This window comes from Lepidothrix coronata, unplaced genomic scaffold, assembly GCF_001604755.1.
Source record: "Lepidothrix coronata isolate B3197 unplaced genomic scaffold, Lepidothrix_coronata-1.0 Scaffold18, whole genome shotgun sequence".
NCBI classification, from domain to species: Eukaryota; Metazoa; Chordata; class Aves; order Passeriformes; family Pipridae; genus Lepidothrix; species Lepidothrix coronata.
Window position 1 is genome coordinate 1,114,445 of NW_016690198.1, and position 19,933 is coordinate 1,134,377.

The 19,933-nt window shown below is 38.8% G+C and overlaps 1 protein-coding gene across 6 annotated transcripts in view; it reads right to left on the bottom strand.

Moving 5' to 3' along the window:
• Positions 1-19,933, bottom strand: part of PCSK5 (proprotein convertase subtilisin/kexin type 5) — a 257,925-nt gene that overhangs the window by 194,438 nt on the left and 43,554 nt on the right. For all 6 annotated transcript variants that reach the window (XM_017807261.1, XM_017807263.1, XM_017807264.1 and 3 more), the window contains one exon: positions 14,820-14,933. In XM_017807261.1, coding sequence (XP_017662750.1) covers positions 14,820-14,933 — 114 coding nt within the window. The remainder of the gene's footprint in view (positions 1-14,819; positions 14,934-19,933) is intronic.

Sequence of the window (19,933 nt, forward strand, 5' to 3'; positions counted from 1 at the left end):
CCTTTCCACCCGGGGCCGGACCGCATGTAAGGGGGGTACTTTTGAATTAGATGATCAATGGAGCATAGAGGCATGAGAAAGGAATCGTATTAGGATGTGAAACCAGCTAGAGTACGGTACAATGTAACTTCATGGCAAAAGCGAATTGTGAGGTCCATTGTGCTTTTTAGCAAGTCAGCCTGATATCCCCTATTATCAGAGCTGAGTTCTTCCTTGGTTTTGCTACATACTGCAAGATAGATACATCTACCCTTGAAACACAATGGTAGAGGTCATACATAGGGGTGAGAAAGATGATGATGGGAGGAAGATTATGTGGGCAGGGGTCGCTCGCCCCTTGCCCTACAAGTAGGGCATGCACAGACTGTTGCCATGAGGTAATGATTAGGCGGTGTTTGGCTGCCATTCAGGCATCACCTTATACTGCGTACTGGCCCTACGTAGTGTAATGTGGAACTGATAAAAATGGGTTGTCGGGACTGCTGAGTTGAGCGATACTCATCCTACCACTGCGACTGTGTTGCTCCGCGGGGATGCCCGCTAAGCATGGGTACCGACCAACTGCTGCAGATCCTGACAGCCCTGGCCTGTCTGTGTGGGTAAGCACAGTTTTTTGATAGGAAGCAACTGAGAGAACAAACTTTTTAAATACCCTTTTAGTGTTCCTTTAATTCCCCTTTTATAGTATTTTTCCTTTAACTTCCCTTTTTATTAATGAATATCGTGTTATCCATAATATTCTGTTCAGATCCTTTTTTGGTATCCCTTTTCACTAGTTAATACTGTATTAAATGCTGTTCGTAGTATTTGTTTTAATGCCACCCGATAAGGTAGTTATTTTGTATCCTTTCTTTTAGTTTTTAATTCCTCTTGCTAAGTTTATTATTATTATTATTATCATCATCGTCATCATCATCATCACTGTAATAAAAGATATTTTGTGTGTTTGAATATTTCTGGCACTTGTCTTTATTCCCGACATGTATCCAAACGAACTGTTACACCGCGCCACTGCGGGGCCACGTCGCCACAAAGCATGCGTTCTGGGGGCGGCCCGGGCCCACACCGCTGCGAAGCACACATTCCAGGGGCGGCCTGGTGCCGCGCCACCGTGAAGCACACGTTCCAGGGGCGGCCTGGGCCCACGCCGCCACAAAGCACACATTCCGGGGGCGGCCTGGGCCAGCTTAAATATAAGCATATAATGAATAAATCCACTCTAAATACATGCGAAAACATTAATTACTATGACTAAAACTCAATTATATATGCAAAGCAATAATGTCAAAAGGGAATCATAGATTGTGTTGGGTTGGAAGAGACCTTTAAAGGTCATCTAGTTCAACCTCTCTGCAATGAGCAGGGATCTATTCACTATCTCTTTGGAGACGCAACAAGCTACTCAAATGAATCTGTCTGTCCAAACATTAGTAGCTGTGGAGATATAAGCACAGAATTGACATGAAACATTCAAATTAGGTGATATTTTGAACTTTTTTCCCCTTTTGACATTTTGGGGGAACAAAGCCTACAGCTATGACATATTTCATGAACTGTGTGGATAAGGAATTACCACGGATATGACAGCCTGCTGATGGGGTGATAGGTTATCAGGTGGAGGATGACCCTTAGTGGCACAATGATCCAAGTGGAAGAAGGACTGATACTAACTTGTCATGTGTTCTGTTCTGCCTTTGCACAAGACCAACAGTCTTTGTAATCCCCCAGTTACTCTCAGTATCTCATTTACATATAAAATGGCTGTCCACCACACCACTTATGAAAGTTACAGAACATTTGACTACAGTCTCACCTCCACTACTCCGAAAAGTATAAATTGGTATTTGAAATCCTCTAGGGCAGAGAATGAGAATACAAGCACCTTGCAGACCAGACAATGGGCTTGCTCCTCTCTCCTCCCCAAAGCAGGGACACTTCTTCAGTAAGATTTGTGCCTCCGTGTTGGAGTATAGTCGGGAACACTTGTACACATACTGGGGAACAGTGCTGTACTTATATTGTGCAGGTCTAGTGAATGTATCACTGGCAATATGAAAGAATCTATAATTTGTTGCTCCAATAAACTGTGGTTTATTTGGTGAATCTGTGTTTGTGAAAGTTCCTATTGAACTCAACCAGACTTATAGTCCTGTAACGGTTAATTGCACTATCTGTGAATCTGCTCATGCAAATTCTTATTGAACTCCACCAGAGTTATGGCACTGAATTGATTTTAATCAGAAATGAGGACTGCCCACACCTTGCCCCTCTGATCTCTGAGGACAAGCTGGAAAGCAATGGAGTGTATTTTAAGCCAAAGTTAATGCAACATATATACATGTAGGAAGGGGTAACAACATTTTTGAAAAAAAATGTGGAAAGATTTTTTATCACTTCTGAAACAAAATTTTAGAAATTTTAATTGATAAGCATCACTATATAGATATGGATTGCTTTAAAACAGAAAAATAAAAATTTGTGTGTTTGCTCTGCTAATGGTATGAGAACTTTCAAAGAAAAAAGGTTTCTAAGAAAAGCAAGAAGAAAGCTGGGTTTGGTTCTATAACCCTGATGCTGCATATATAATACATTTAAATAAATATATACCAATAAATAAAGCTTTTATATTAATTCAACTGAAGATCCATTTCAAAGTCTTGTCACAGACATCCTGGCCAATTCCTATATAGACTTAGATCTTGACATAGAAAAATCCACAAAACCAACTAATGTAATAACAGGCTTATTAAAACACAAAATTTGGGCCAGTTAGCAGCCAATTAGTGTTAGCTTGGAGGACACTGAGAAAAATCAACAGAACCTTAAAGTACACCACTAGGTTTAGGAACATGCCTAAATCTACCCTTGATATGCAAATCATTCAGGTGGATGCCTAATTCCAATGAGGTGCATGGAATCTGATCACATGACTGTATACTTTGTTGCACATCATCTTTTTAACAACATCATTACAGGTAGCACTTTATTATTAAAGATCTCTCTTTTTATACTTATCAACAGCCAAAACAGCTGTTCTTTTTCTTCTGTTCAGCCACTTTCTCTCAGCTAACCTATAATCCTTCGATTTATGGATGCCAGGATTTAACATAGATACCACAATCTGAGAATTTTTCAATCCACAGTAAGTATTTTCCTCCTTGCTTCTCCTCCAAAAACCAACACATGAATTAACTGACCAACTTCACAGTGTGACTATAATCACAAAAGGATGCTAACTTGCTACCAAAAGGAGAAATGGGGGAAATCTGCTCAATACCATCATTGCATGTATTCCTTTTAATTGAATTTTTCTATTTGAATCAATTTCCTAGCCACACCCCTACAGACAAATGCCTAGAAGAAAAATAGTGATACCTTAGAATACTTTTTTTTAAATTCTAAACACATATACAGACATGTAAATCATCCCTGCCCTTCCCCATGAAATACAACTGCATCAGTGCCAGATACTTGCTGCCCGCTTAGAGACAACATGAGTCACAACCTGTGTTCCGTTTAACAGCCATACTCATATGCACAACTTCTACCTGCTAAGAGCTGAGAAGGATGCATAACTCAGCCTTCATTTTATTTTTTCTATTAGACTGTGGGATAAATCTTGTGTGTAAGTCTTTCAAATGTTGAGACAATGGAAGACTTTTTCTAGGGCTTGGCATAGTAACAAACCAAGCTTACAAAGTGTTTTTGGCCACCCTTGTAGACTCATTCATGAGAACAGATGTTGAATTAGTCCTCAGATTGTGTCATTGGTTATAGTTTACTGTCTTGTTTTTAAGACAATGCCTGCCTGGGAAGTGGGACCTCCAATTGAATAGAAAGCCCTCCCCCCGAATTATGCAAATTTGATATGAGACTTTTGAGCAAAAGTGTAGAAATGAATAACAGTTCACTAAAACCAGAGAACAAAACAGAAAACTACAACCAAACAATAACAAAGAAAAATGGCAGGTTCCCCCCACGGCATGGCAGGTGGCAGGAAAACCAGTGTGGGGCAGCAGGCAGAGAAAACATGCAGCAACTCTGGATGCCATGGTTCAGGCAGGTGCTGCAGTCTTGACCGGTGGAAACTGCTGCTCTGGAGCCGGCAGTGGGCAAGGTCTGTGAGAGTGGCAGGGCTCACCGACTCCGGATGCTGCAGCACTGGTGAGCAGGTGCTGCGGTCTTGATCAGCAGCAAACAGCTGCTGCTTCTGAACCAGCAGTGGGCAAGGGACAGCACAGGGTCTGTGCAGCAAAGGATGGCAGGCAGTGGGGTAGGGGGTTCTGGTGAGAGACAACACATCTCTGGTGGGTGTGGCTCCAGAGTGGTGCGGGATGTGCAAAGCAGGAGCGCAAAACAGGTCCTCCCGCAGCTGCTGGCGGCTTCCCAACAGCAGTCCAGGTCAGAAAGAGTGAATGTGGATCTGCCCACTTTTTATTCTTCCCACTTCTCGTGGGACCTTTGCCCCAGGGATCTCGTCTTCCCCCGTGTCTGCTCCTCTCCCTTTCCGTGGCTGGTTCCCTGCTGGTGGCACATGCTGCTATCGGTGAGCACCCCCAAAAAACCCATGGCACCATGGGGAAATTCAACAGGAGAACCTAAACTACAACATTTACATGATGTATAACATGGTCTCCAGCTATGAGCATGTTTGAAGACCCAAACAAGGTCAAAGCTACTTCTCATAGTGAGGTCAGTACTTGAAACTTCTAAATACTGGAAAAGCAGCATCAGCCAGACATAATGAAAGCAGATCATATCTCATGCCCAATGGGAGTGGGTTTAAAAGATCTTTCAGATCTTTGTTCTCTCTCACTGGTCAGTATCAATGACAAGGGTTCAATTACGGTGTGTTTGGGCAAACATTTTCAAAGGACAGGCATAAAGTAGAAGAATGCTTTCACATTCACAATACTTTCATCCTTCTACTGTTCATCACCAATCTGAAGTGGGAGCAGATGGAAACTGCATAAACTGTCTTAAAAAGGAAAACCACATGAGAGTAGAAAATACACCCAATAATTAAAACTAAGAGGATAGATACCATATATTGAATGTCAAGATCCTCAAGAAAGTTGAACCAATCGAACTTCTCAGTATTGTTAGAAGAAAAGTTCTGATCCCTCTTTCTTTAAGTGATGATTTGAATTTTTTTGTTGGTGGTCTTTTGTTGTTTGGGGTTCTTTTTCCTCTGTAGTTCAAGTAGTCTTAAGAGACAATGCAAAGGATGGGGATAGGATGCTAGGGTCAAAGATACTGTAAGTCCTAAGATGTGACACACAAAGCCTCAAGCTTGCCTGATGCCTTGGGAAACCATCATCAGAAAAGGGTCTTGAGTCTTGAGACCCAAATTCTGTAGTCTACAAGAATTTAGGGTTTTTTTCCAGAATTGTGTTTTCTGTACGCAGACCGATTCCTTACCAAGATGTAAGGGCTGTAACACTTTCTAAGTAGGCTATATTAATTTCTCTGTCCACGTTTCAATTCATGTAGATGATGTCTTAGTTAATCCTCTTCACAGAGTTCAAGCAGCAGACATAATGCATAGCAGAGATTTCATTACATCAGAAGTAGCTACAAGTAATGCCAAGGATTACCTGTGTTTAATGAAGTGGTGCAGAGCACACTTTATTAAGTGTCTGTCCTCACTGTGTTTGCTTCTTCTGTTGTTTGGGGGGGGGGGCATGTTGGTTGCTGTTGTTGTGGAATTGGGGTATTTTTTAAAACAAAGAAAAAAGGGAACATGAATTAAGGTCAAAAAAGGGTCAGGAAGAACTAAAGTGCTCTGCATACCTGTAATTTTAGTAACAACATTTGCTCATGTGATATACAGGAAGACAGGTTAGAACACAGATGCAGGAATCAGGAAAGTTGGAATTTTGATGATCCAATTCTATGGGGTCTATATGGCACCTGTCTTCAGTAAGGAGGCGCATAATGGTTTCTAACAACTGGTACAAGACCTAAAAACCTAGAGGTAAATAGTGGTTCTCCAGTTTCTCCTCTGACATGGATCAAGCTCTCCTCATAGAACCAACTCCTCATGGAATATCTCAAGTTGAAAGGGACCCACCCATAAGAACCATTATGTTCAACTCCCTCCCCCTCACGGTAGTACCTAAAAATAAATTATATGACTTAAAAGTGTCCCCCAGACTCCTTGATCATCTGTACTCAACAGCTAGGAAATTGCCTTAGAGAAGCATAACACCAGTTTTTGCTTCCTGAATGAGATGTAATATAGTAACTGTTCGTGTCAGAAATTCATTAAAGTCTCATAGGTTATGAGTTGCTTCTAGTCAGGGCAAACTGAACATGTCACACTAGTTCATTCTTTATGAATAAGACCACAAGATAGGCAAGCCTCAAAATCAATTCTGTACTGTGGCTGTGCACTTTTGGTTATTTTTGGGTTCCTAATGTTTGCACAGTGTTCTTTACATGAAAAATGCTACAAAATATTGGTTGAGTAGATAAAATACCTTTCCTAATGTATATTTCCTAGTTAAAATACCTTACCTAATAGACATATTTCCTGAAATATCTGCAATTTTAGTATGCAAGCAATAGCAAACCAAGACATAAAGTGTTTGAAACAAACCAGCATTTCTCACTATTAATTAAATTACCTCTCTTTTTTTTCAGTAACTTAATAGAGTACTCAGTATTGTGCGACAAAAGGAATTGTTTTGCTGTTTGACATGACTTGATTTTGATTTTAAAAAAATATGAAAATAGCTAACTAAGCAGATGGTCTTGGATACTGCTCTTAGAAAGTGATGGGCAAATTCTTTTTCCTTTGTAAAGTGAAAAAAATTACTTCCAGGTAATGTATATACATTAATGGTTTTCCTGAAGTGCAATGAAAGATAAAAACTGAAATATATCAAAATGTGCCTCAGTATGACATATAAAAACTAAAGGCAGATATTTATCAAATGTCATATTTAGAAATTCAGCAAATATTTTGTGGCACTATCATTTCCTTACTAATTGCAGAAACTACTCAGAAGAAGGCAGTTCAGAAAAACACAACATTATACACAAATGGTATTTCACACAGAACATTATACAGACAAGTACCCAGAGTTTCTTAACATGACTCAGCTGCTGTCCAGCAAAAAAAAAAACAAAACACTTTTAAATAAAGTCTTGAAAGATATAAATGAATAATATGACTTTGAAAATACAATCACTGTAGTAAGAAGGCAGAGGAATGTGTGCTATTGCTATAAGATTTATTAACAAACCTTTGACATGCAGGAAAATCTCTCACAAAGCAAGTATGGAAATTATTTCAGTATTGCTTCTTCTTACTTCAGTGAAAAAGCTGGCACAACTCCCAAATGGTGCTGGTTTCCATTTTGTGTTTTCTGGGCACTTCTGAGGTTGCTAATCTAGAAGCCAGAACTGAATGTCCCAGAGAACAGATCAAGAAGCCAACCTGGTCAGTCTGTCTCCCAACTATTTGCTAATCTTGTTAAACTATTTGCACTAATAATCTCTTTTCAGTAGATATGGATAAATCGACTTCTACAGGTTTTTGGTTACCTAAAGTAGGCTGTCATCTTCCAACAGGAAATTAATTTAGGTCAAAGTGTATATTACCTGACCTTATGCTACTGTTCTATGTTGTCCACAGAGAACAAGATGTTTCCACATTCAGATTTGCAAGGTAATGTTTTGACAGGTAGTTTGGTTCTTTCTAGCAGCACTTCTGCTGAAGTTAAGTCACAGATCATCTTCTTAACTTCATAAAACACCAGAAGCTTAATCTTCTCATGCAATAAAAAACACAAGTATGGAAGTGCATGCAACAACCAAACCACGTTATAAAATATGCAAAACACTTTCAAAAATGCCATGCCACCTCAAGAAAGAACAATGATTTTGTTTCCACTGCACAGATGGAAGGAAAAAGAGAACAATTCTCTGGAGAGCAGTAAAAAGAGAGTGAGGTTTTTCCTTAGCTGCCAAATAAACTTTTAGGAGGTTGTAAAGGAGGGTGATATGTATTCATTTACTGTGGTGTTAGCATATGGCAGGAGAAATTCTATCCTTAATTCTGTCTCCCTGTACCCAGGCTGGCACTCAGATCCACTGTGACCTCTCCTTCTCCCTTCACCACTTTCTACTTCATCTTATCAAGCTCCTGTCATTCCTTCCTTTGTTCCTCTGACTCTTTCAAAGTCCCACTTGCCTTAGCTAACCTCATTAGTGGCCAGGCCAGGGATGTAAAATCTTCTTCCCTGCTCTGCTGCTTGCATTTCCAGAACCACAAGACAAGGCAACTCCCCACAGATCTCATCAGTGAGACACAATGCATAAGGGAGACAACTCACTTGTCTAACTCATCACCTCCTTCTTCTTTCACAGCTATAGGATCTCAGGAAACTCACATTACCCACTGCTGATAAACCCTTATTCTGGCTGCCATCCAAGGTCAACTGTACTGTGTCAGAGTAGGAGTGTCTCTCCTTCCCTGTGAATACCAGTATAGCTCAGTTGAGAACTCACAAATATAATTGAAGAGCACTATGTAGCGTACTGGATGGATTTTCTGAAGTAAGCTGGGTTCACCAGACGTGTCATTGAAACGCAAAGCAATGCTTGCTACACAGTCCTCACTGAAAGTGAAAAGTAAGCTATTTTTCCTGGTTTTTCGTTTCAGCATCAGAGCTCAAGGTAGCCAGCCCTAGATGCGACTAATTCAGTACACATTCACTTGCGTGAATTGCTCTCAATTACGGCATAAATTATATTTCATCTGTCTATACCAGAAATCTTACAGTGGAAATAAACTGATAAATATGATGGCTGATAAATATTGGCTGATGAGTTAGGCTTCTCAGCAAATCTTCTATCTTCAACAGCTTTCTAAAAACCTTAGTAACATCACTCTACATCTAGAATTGTGCAACAATATTATAGAGCTGTCTAATTCAAGTAATTCACTAAGTAATTGGTAAATGTTCATTTCCACTGTGGCTCAGACACCTGTTTTATTGTGCACTGCTGGCACCGCTATTATGCTCTTCCACCTTGAATCCCCTAAAACACTTTGCATTCGTGGATCTGTTTATTCTTTTAGTCCAGTTTTGGAAATCAGGAATGCTTTTTGAAAAGCTCCCAGAGCTAAGTCATAACATAATGTTATAGGCTATAAATCCCAGGAGTGGAATTTTACTTCCCCTGCTCCGCTGTGGGAAGGATGGAGACGGGGGTCTGCACGGGTGCATTTGGAGAAAAGGCCTAGAGGCCTGTCTTTCTGTGTTCTCGCCCTGGTGAAGCAGGATCACTGATCTTGGCTGGCTTTGCACACTGCCTTGTGACTCCAGCCAGAGCCTACCATGTTTTCATCGGAGAGCTCTGTGCCCACTGAGGGAGAGAGAAGAGGAGCCTTGAGACACCGTCATCTGGGAATGACAGTGAGTTCTGTTGGGGGTGGACTGTTTTCCTTTCCCCCTTCTCCCTCTGGGGGAAGGGTCCCCATTCTCTTTTCGGCTTCTCCCGCGACCCGAGACCACCCCCAGACCCCTCCCGTGTGGTACCGCCAGAGCCCGACAGCGCCCCCTGCAGGCCAACACCGAGCACTGCAGGCTCTGCACCTCCAGTGACCCAACAGCGCCCCCTGCCGGCCGTGATTGGAACTGCGCTAAGGACAGAGAAGTGTTCAGACTTTTTTTTGTTGGTTTGAAGGGAACTTCTGGGTACAGGACTATTGTTTGGCTGGTTTTATGTTCTGTTACTGTTCTTGCCAATATACATATATCTTTTAATAAAGGGTTGTTATTTCTTCTTATTTTTCCACACTTCCTCGATTAAAGCCCCTTAATTTTTGAATTTACAGTTGCTGAGAGAGAGGAGTTTGGTCTGTCTCATAACTCATCCTCTTTAACAAACATTCCAGTCTCTTCAAACTGAGACACATAACCAGTTGGAGAAACAGCACAGTCAGGCACTGCAGTTTTTCTTAGGTTTACAGATTTCTATCAGAAGATTTTTAAGAAAATTTAATGTTTTCATTACGGTTACCTAATATATTTTTCTTATTTTTAAGATGACTACACAAAATTTGCTGTCTTCTAGTCCTTTATATTGCCTGCCTCTCACAGAAAAGTAGCAGACTATGAAGACCTACAAGGCAGTTTACAAAAGCCCTTGTTTTGGGTTCCAAACAGAAGACTCTGTAGTCATCTGCTTCTAGCTTTACTCTTTTGCCTACTCTCCCAAAGCACTGATTTGTAAGTGGAATAAATGTGACAAGAAAATAACAAAGGTTGAGAAAAGGAAAAAGATTTTGAGAAAGGAAAATAATTTTCAAAAGAAGAGGTACTGTCTTTGTAGGGATCAACAGCAAACACAGGCTTTAAAATGATTTAAGACAGAACAGCTGATCTCACTGTGGACCTGTCCTGGTTCCAGTCAGGACAGGCTTAATTTCTGCAGAAGCCAGGAGGGCACAGCCAGGAGCAGCTGAGTATTGCTTTTTTTTAGGGGGGGGGGGAAGATGGGGGTAGTTTCTGTGTGAATTGGTTTTTTTCTCGTACCCTCTGTCATTAGTATTTTTGATGTTACTGTACATTTTCTTATTTCATTGCTGTTTCCAGTAAACTGTTCTTATCTCAACCCGAGATCTTTGCCTTTTGTGCCTGCACTACTTCTCTCCAGCCCCATGAAGGGGGAGGGGGAAGCAGGAGGAGTGAGTGGCATATGATTTGGAGTGGGAACACTAAATTGGGGAATACCATTCCTAAACCACGACATACACGTGAAATAAAATGGAAGTTTCACTTCAACGAGGCCTTGAATTATACTTTTTCTTGGTGCGGGATATATTTAGCAATGACACTTAGAAGACAGCCTTTTCTTTGGCTTAGATATGTAATAGGTGGTGTTCCTCTATTCCAAGCAGCTTAGGAATGTGACAATCTTGTCTATTTTCTATCTGAGAAGCTGACAGACAAGTTCCTGTGTTCCACTTCTTGCTCTGGTTTACAACCTTAGTGACAGTCAGCTATTTCCCTACATTCTCAGGTAAGTTTCATTGCTACAAAAATATTCAGATGACCCTCAAGTATGCATAGTAGAGGCCCTGGCTAGCTTCTTCTCTGAGTATAACATATTTTTTAAAGTTATTTACTTTTTTGTTGCACAGTGATTTTGTGCTGTACTTTCTCAGAGGAGTACCATCTTGTCCCATTTATTTACTGCAGCAGAAGTTCCAGCTTTCCGCTTTTTATCTCTCACAGTGCTGCATCTTTCCCAGCTACAGAGAATAACATTTCCTCTTACTCTGACGAAGTAGCATCCAATGATAAGAAAAAAACCTGGCTCATACTCTTTAACTATCTTATTTATTCTTAGGTGCTTTAACAGAACAGTGCCTCTCCCTCCAGACTCACATCTCAAAATATCATACTCTCCTCCAGCCTATTCTCAGTCCCACAGAAATATCCTTTTACTTGTTCGGTTCCTGCCCATCACTAACTAGGCCATACAGAGTGTGAAGAACCTGGAAACTTCTCCAAATTACAGAATTATTTCAAAACTAGCAATTATTATCAATAGTAGAAGGGATGGTAACAGTACTGTAGAGGATTATCCTTCATCAGTGTTGAAAAAGATTTGCACCTGTTTGAACTGACTGCAAAGTCATAATCAGCAACTTTGTAATCTGAAGATAATTTGTTAAAAAATAAACAATAGTTAAATTAATTTATTGCTGTTACATTCTATGTTCAAAAACTATGCCATGGAGCCCATCATCACAGCAGAGCTAGACTGCAGCTGCAGAAAGGTGTGCTTATGTGCCTGTGTGATTCCAGTTTCAGCTGATCACTACAAAGCTCTTCTGAAGTGGGGAACAAAAAGAAATAATCAGCAAGGACAGTACTCTGAGTGAAGTCTGTTAAAGTTAGTTATATTAACCACAACTTTGCATATACTTCTAATTTTTTTTTATATATTTACTTCCTCTAGTTTTTAAAACCTATAGTTTTCGTATGCAGGCAAGATGAGAAAACTCATTTAACCAACTGGCAGGTACAGTGAAATTGATTAGCCACAAAGTCGTCTTAGTCGTTCGGAAGACGTTGTTATTTCAAGTTAAGTAAAACAGTTTCAGATACAGAACAGCTGACTTTGACCTTTTAAGTTATGCACACTGATTGTATATAGTTCATCCGGTTATTGACTACCAGGCTATTTTGTCAACATCAATGAAAGAGAAGAAATTCATTAGATTTAACATGATGATACAAAGGTAGCTGAGCTCTGGGGATGGCATACAGGACTTAGCTCTCTTCTGACTCAAAATTTGGAAAGGGATTTTAACTAGGGACTTTCTTTACTTCTTTGCTATCAGTTCACTCTGAGCAAGCTGGTTTTGAATAACAGCTGGATAGGTGAAGTTTCATATGTTACTAAATCTATAAAAATATTCTACTCTACTCTTAAGCAGAGATGCCACCAGATTCAGAGGTTATGCTAAAGAAATAGGTTTTTTTCCCAACTTTCCTTGCTTTGAGGGAGGGAACTCATAAGTAAATCACCTTATCCTTGTTATTAGAAAGCATTAGAAACTGTAATTTTTCCTTAAATAATGCCCTGGTCATGAAAAGTAAAAGTTTACTTTGGAGTTTGAAGGTACTTTCTGCTTCAGCTTCCACAAAACCAGAAGGCACTAAAAAACTATATTCTTAATCACTTTGCTCTTTCTAGGAATGCCTTCAGTGTAAATGGAGAAAAATAGAGTGATTAAAAAAACACCTTCTAATTTGTTCACATTACAGCTCTTGAGGGATTCTTTTAAACTTTGTGATGGCCCAAAAGACAAAGAAGACCTGAATCCCTCTTGTAACTTCTTGTCATGGATATCACAGAAACAAAAATGTATTATTTCTAGCCTAGACAATTAAAATAACAAAGGATGGTACTTGTGAAGAAAAAGCTTGGGGAGGAAAAAATCAGATACGGCTTGAAAAAGTCTTTGGAAAAAATCAGATACGGCTTGAAAAAGTCTTTGAATAAAAGGACTTGTGTCAACAAATCTGAACTACATTAACAGCCTTGTTAGAGATTGTCCCAGTTCAAGGGCCAAAGGTCTAAATCTTAACCCACAATGAAGTTACTTATTAATTCAGATGCAAATCTGTATATGATACTGCTCTTATTACTTTCTCAACAACACGTCTGCAGACAGCAACTAAAAACCTCTTTATGACATAGCAATGACTGAAACCACTAAATAACCTTGAACTCCCTTTTTTCCCTTCAACTTATAAAGGTAAGAAAGATTAACAAAAGTAGCTATAGTAAGAATCACAAACACAGTCACATGAGGGTATCTGGTAATGACCCAAGTCAGTCCTGAAATCAACCCATTCACATATTTTTAGCTATTCTCTCTGATGAAACAGCATAGTTGCTAATACCTTACTGATCTCTTTCAACAAAATGTCATCAAACCACTACCACTGAAGATATTGCAAATAAATGGGATTATTCAGTGCATGTAAATGCAATGCATCGGGAACTGCCCCTTCACAGAAGTTCTGAAAGTGAGGACTTTCTCCCACAGGGATTGAAATGAGAAATTATGAAAACTGTAAAAGACAAACAGTAAAGTCCATTTACTGCCTTAAAGTGTTTTCTGTGTTAGACTGGCAATTGTGGGGGAGCTGCTAACTATGTGGCTATACAATACAACTGATTTATAAATAGGAAACTGCTACCCTTCTGATCAAAATTAGAGGCAACTGCTAAATCATCTATTACCAGTTAAAAAACATTCCACTAATCTAGTTTCATCAAAAAGCTATGTTGGCACTAAAAGCTTTGTATATAAATCTAGGAGCACAAAGGAAAAATTACATAAGCTACCATACATGATATACAGTGGGCTTTTCCTTGACTACTATGATTCTCTTAAAGTTTGGCCTCACTCTTTCTAGTCTAACACAGAGCTGAAAGTCCATAGCAGTAACAGCAGACTAACTAAAGATAAGTTGTTGTTTTCTAGTTTCAATTTAAAACATTGATATAAATTTTTTTTAAATTTTTTAAAAATTGGAATCTGTCTGTCACCTTATGTACATATTTATAGGACAGGTAGATTGAATAAATGTACATATTAAAGGAGACAGACAAGTATACACATTTCAATAAAGTGGGAAAAAGACTTGCCATGATCCCTTGACCCAAAATAGTATTGCCTTCACAAACAGCTGAAAAGAACTACATTTTGGATAAAAGTTGTTTTCAAACTGTACAATGAATCTCTTAAAAACCCCCATAGTTATAACAACCTCATCCTGGAACTAAACAAGATGGAGAGGAAACAGATAGGAAACAGCAGCAACAGTCCATTTATTTCAACAATGCAATTGTTCATTATTAAAAAGAATGTAATTGTAACACTGAATGGTCAGCGTCTGTGTCTCTTTTTTCCTCTTTCAGGACACAATACATTTCTGTTGGAGACAGTGAGTTATGCATTGAATACAAGTGGGTTCTCACAAGCTGTGGCTAAGTTCCTTCCATTCTCATTGTTGAAAGCTTATCCTCTAATAAGTAATTCCCAAGACAACTAGCAATAGGAAGAATTAATGAACGAATGCATTAATAAATGTTTTCTATTGCAGGGCTCACTGGGAATTCTTTGTAATATTTGTAAGGAGTTCGTAAACATTCATTAGTCACATAAAAATCCCCAAATTTGCTTTTTCCAAACATACTCTTCTGTCCCCTTTTGAAATATCAAACCAGACAACTAAACATTAGAATGAAACAGAGCCAATGGCCCTGTATGTACTTACCATGTACCACATGCTTGGCCATTTGGGATCATTGAAATAAGTGGATTGGGTACCACCAGCTTTATAATCCCTCTTTATCCGTCTTTTAACCACCTGCTGTTGTATCCACTCCACCTGCCAACCAGGAAAACATATGGAAAGTGTTAGGGTTCCATGGAGATTATCAAGAAATGTGTGAAATCTTGGGATGTTTCCCATTATCATACCCCAAGACATATTTCATTTTAAAGAGTTCGTTTTGGCAGTGGAAATGTGCAGCTCACCTTGGCATACTGTTCACTAAGAAATATATCCAATTTAGTGAGTGTTAAAAATCTACCTGAACAACTGCTTAAATACCCAGCTAGAAGAACTCCATTGGCTATCATCTTTTAAATACTATGATTTTACTATTTTTTATTATCAGACTAGTGCTTCTTTTGAATTTATAAAGATGAATTCCTACACATAATATGACATATATTACAATGAGGAATTAATTGAATTTCTAAGAGAGTGAGTTTGGTTTTATTTTTAGATTTATTTTTCTGATCTGGAAAACAAAAACATTAAGAAATATACTCAAACATTCACTTGATCAATATCTAAATCACCATTCATGTGGAACGAAAAAAAACAAAACTGAATTTTATTTTTAGTAAAGTGACTCTTTGTCATGATTCTCTCAGAGAGGCACTTTGGCACTTTATTTTATACTAGCTCTCCCCTGGAAGAAACAGCTCGGTACTGAGCAACAGCTCAAATTAAAACAACCACAAAAAAAGAGCTTGAAACAGGGAAAGAAATAAAAGAGTTAAAAATCTAATTCTGAAAGTTATATGCTTGTTTGTCTGACACCTCTTCAAAGATTCAGGACACATCCAAAAAGGGTGACACCAAAAGTGACATCAACCTTAAGCAGAGAGAACTCTGTTGTTATTTATGCATTAGCTATTCTAAAGGGAAGCTAGTTTCTATAAATGTAAATAATATAAACCAAGCGCAGAGAAATCCCAGTTATATTTACACACATCTAGCAGCTCATATTTCTGCCTAATTGCCTCAAGGGAAATAACTTGAAAAATTCAATTCACCTCTCTTCAAGCAAGACAGTCATCTCCTCCTACCAGCCAACTCTGCACCTTTTATTTGTGCTGTTTATGAATATCTGTGTATGTAAAAAACCATACAAATATATAAAAGAAGTTTATATTTCTTTGTCACTGGTAAGAGATGGTATTAATATTTTCCCCCTTAGCAGGCTAATCTTTGTACTGTGCATTCACAACAGAGGTTCAAATCCTTAGATCTATCATATCACTCCAGCCTCTGCTTCTTGGTCCGATAAAAATACAGGAAGACATCCTCAAATTTGTTCAGAGAGGATTCCTAGGACAATCCTAATACAGGCTAGCAAGGCTTCCTGGTTTTCTTCATAAAGAAAAAATTAAATTTTCTCCTTCCCAAGAATTGACTTCAGGGTCAAGAGAATTCTTATAGAGGAGATACTACGCAGTCTACAAACACAGACTATCAGGTAGTGACCACAATAAAATCCAATTCTTTGTTAAATCTTCTAGGAACAATCCGAAGTCGCTTTATGCTTCTACGAGAATGGGGAAATTTGCAAGTGTGCCTTTCTCTCCAGCTTACTGTCCTCCTCTTTCAGTTCAGTCTGAAATCCATCTTGGTGGATGCCCTCATGAGAAGCCAAGAGCTGACTTCTCCCTTCAGATCTTACAGGATCCAGAGATGTCCTCAGCAGGAGGTGAGAACTAATTGGCCTTAGGCACCATCTGACAGTAACAAAGGCAAAGGCCAAACAAGGGAGAGTCAAAAGACTTTGGTAAGCACCAGGCCTTAGGGTTGCTTTAAAGGGGAATCAACAATCCTCTTAACTACCTTTCTCCTCTATGAAAAAGGCAGATTTATTACTGACTCACAATGAACCCCATTATCCTGTATTTTGCTGTTGTTATATGCCTTTTTTTTTTCCCAGACCCTCACAAGAAAAGATTATTTTTCTTCAAAGTTTCTTTTTTTCAGGTAGCCCATACCTCTCAACACATCACAATCCAAGAGAAAGGCATCCTATATAATGTTTTGTCTCTGACTGCCCTGCTGCCTGGACTGCCATAGATTATGGGCCTCTCTTCTGTTACTACTATTTAGCAGTCATTAACGAAAAAAAGCTTTAATGGATCTGAAAAAGCAACCATGGTTTTCAGGGCTTATACAGATCCACCTTCCAGGCCTCATTATGAGATTTGGGTCTTAATGGTAGAAACAAGTCAACTGAGTGAGGGGTCTCAGGCTTTTACACTGCAAGAATATTTACTGTTACCTTGACTCACACGTTGCTGAAGGGATTAATCAGATGAGTATGTTAGCCATAGAGAGAAAGTTGTTTAAGCCAACACATTTCTACACTTCACAGGCCAAGACCACACAGAGCACACCATGCCATGCATGGTAACTCACTCCTATCTTGAGTCTTCATGGAGAAATTAAAAATGCCTACCACCAATATACTGAGTCTCACAGTGTTGCAAAAGTGTCCACAAAGACATAAATAATGAGATAGACTCAGTAGAAGAGATTAAACCCTCTACCACTGCTACCTCTAATTTAGACGCATAAACATTAATGAAAGAAGGCATTCACCAACACTACTATTGAGTAGAGGAACCGTAAAGCAGAGACCCTAGGCATCTAATTTTGCATCAAGGACTCCTGTGCATCAAGGTTTCTATAAGAACTACAATTAACTGTAAGAACTTTTGGGAAAACACCTTTCTTTTGTTAGTGGAGCAAAAGAAGTGTAAAATATACCACAAGCCTGTGCAACACAAATGTTTAAGCAGAACTTCAGCAACTTAATACCATTTCTATATGGATAAATGAAAGGAGTTTTCCTGACTAGACAAACTGCAAAACTCTTTACTGTTTACTGTGAAAATATCTGGTCTCCATTGATTTACTGCCTATTCAGCTACAAATATCTGCTGATCATTAAAAAGACTGAAACATAACAGCAGCATAGTACTTGTGTAAACTGATACATGCATACATTGCTGCCTCAAATAAAAGCCCAATTAATTCCTTTTCTCCATTTCCTTCATTCCAGACAATATTATAGAGAACACTTATCAGTTATTTAGTCCAAGCAATCATAAAAACTGCAGCACTGCACACTTCCAGTTTATTGGAACATATAGAATTTAATTCATAAAGATTTTTGAATATATGTGCGTATTTATGTACATGCTTGAATTTGTACAAGAGTTTGTATCAACTGAGTTAACCTGCAAGTCCACAGTATAGTAAGTTGTTATATTTTAGTGAGGTATGGATAAATATAGATAAGGTGCACCTTATCTACCACCTTTGACTAAAAAAGTATCTGTTGCAGGGCATGCCCTTATTACATGCTAGATGTTGCCCATAATTCTTATTTCCCCAGCTCCTAGCAGAATTAGGGAAAACATATGAAACAGTAATTTTGCAGAAAGACTGTGCGGCTTGCATGATCAGACTCAAATACAGTAAAAGAAACATAACTTCTTGTCTTCCCACAGGACCTAATGACAATTTTATGTATGCACAGAATTGCTCTAAGTAAAATAGCTATTTAATTTCATACAAATACTGATGTGGGTAAATGGTATGTTTTCCTAAATATGCATAACAGAATGATGAAATGGAATGGAATGGAATGGAATGGAATGGAATGGAATGGAATGGAATGGAATGGAATGGAATGGAATGGAATAAACCTGATGCGAATATTTTAACTGGAAGGGACTTACAATGATCATCTAGTCCAACTGCCTGACCAACTCAGGGCTGAACAAAAGTTAAAGCATGGTACTGAGGGTATCATCCAAATGACAATAGTAGTGAATGGGCTTGGGGCATCAACCACCTTTCTAGGAAGCCTGATCCAGTGCTTACACCTTGGTAAAAAAATTCTTCCTAAACTCCAGTGTGAACCTCCCCTGATGCAGCTCTGAACCATTCCCACACGTTCCAACACTGGATATCAGGAGGAAGAGATTAGCACCTCCCTATTGTTGTCCCCTCCCCAGGAAGCTGTAGAGTGCAATGAAGTTGCTTCTCAGCCTCCTTTTCTTCAAACTAGACAAGCCTGGTGTGAAACATTCGGACTCACCTCTAACATTACAGATAACTACATCAGTGAAACGGGAAGTCAAACTGACCACTCTCAGTCAGTCACTGTGCACAGGTAAGGGGGAGACAGAGAAATCTAAAGAATCCCAACATGCCCGATCACAGTCCTATTTATAGCTTTATCTGGAAGACTTCTAGCAAACACCTTATGTTGAGATTTGCTGACTAATTGTTTCTATTTGAGGTTGTATTGATGCAACCTTCTACAGTATAATTTAAAACATCGCTAAAGGCAATTTACTCATCTGACATGTCATTGCATAAAATTTTGTTTACAAAAATATCACTGCTATTTAAATAGAATAGCTTACTCTAAATTGTACATTCACTGGGTTTTATTACTGAAAACAAGGTCAAGACTCGACAGTTATTTTAGTATTGTGACATATATTGCCTTTGAGTATTTTATGAGTATTCATCCACATGTTACTGTTGAATGCCTTGCCTATCTTGTTTCATTCTGGATGAAAACAGCTCATTTGTATTAAAATATTTTCTTTTGAAAGGTGTCCACACTTTCTAATCCAAAGGCTTTGAAATAATATGTCTGATTATTACACAGATTCCCATTTCTTGTCAAAAGGAGAGTCTATGCAATGAGGTACATTTTAACATTTCCATCAAGTCACACTTACTGAGGGGGGAACAGTGGACATTTTCCCATTGACTTCTGCTTCAAAAGTTCCATTTCCTGAATGTCTAGAAATCAAACCTGAGCCAGACTGAAGATCAAACTATTTTAAAAAAATCATCATTTCTAGTCTCCTCACTTCAGCACTCACAGGGTTGTTCTGTGCATCATGCAGCTCTTCTTCACAGACTTGCATAGAATAGTGCTATGGCAATAAAAGCTGCTCTGAGGTAATTCAAGCACTCTTCTTCTTTCCTTAAGTGCTAAAATTTGAAATGAAATGTTATCTCTGTGTGAATCAAAACTACTTTCT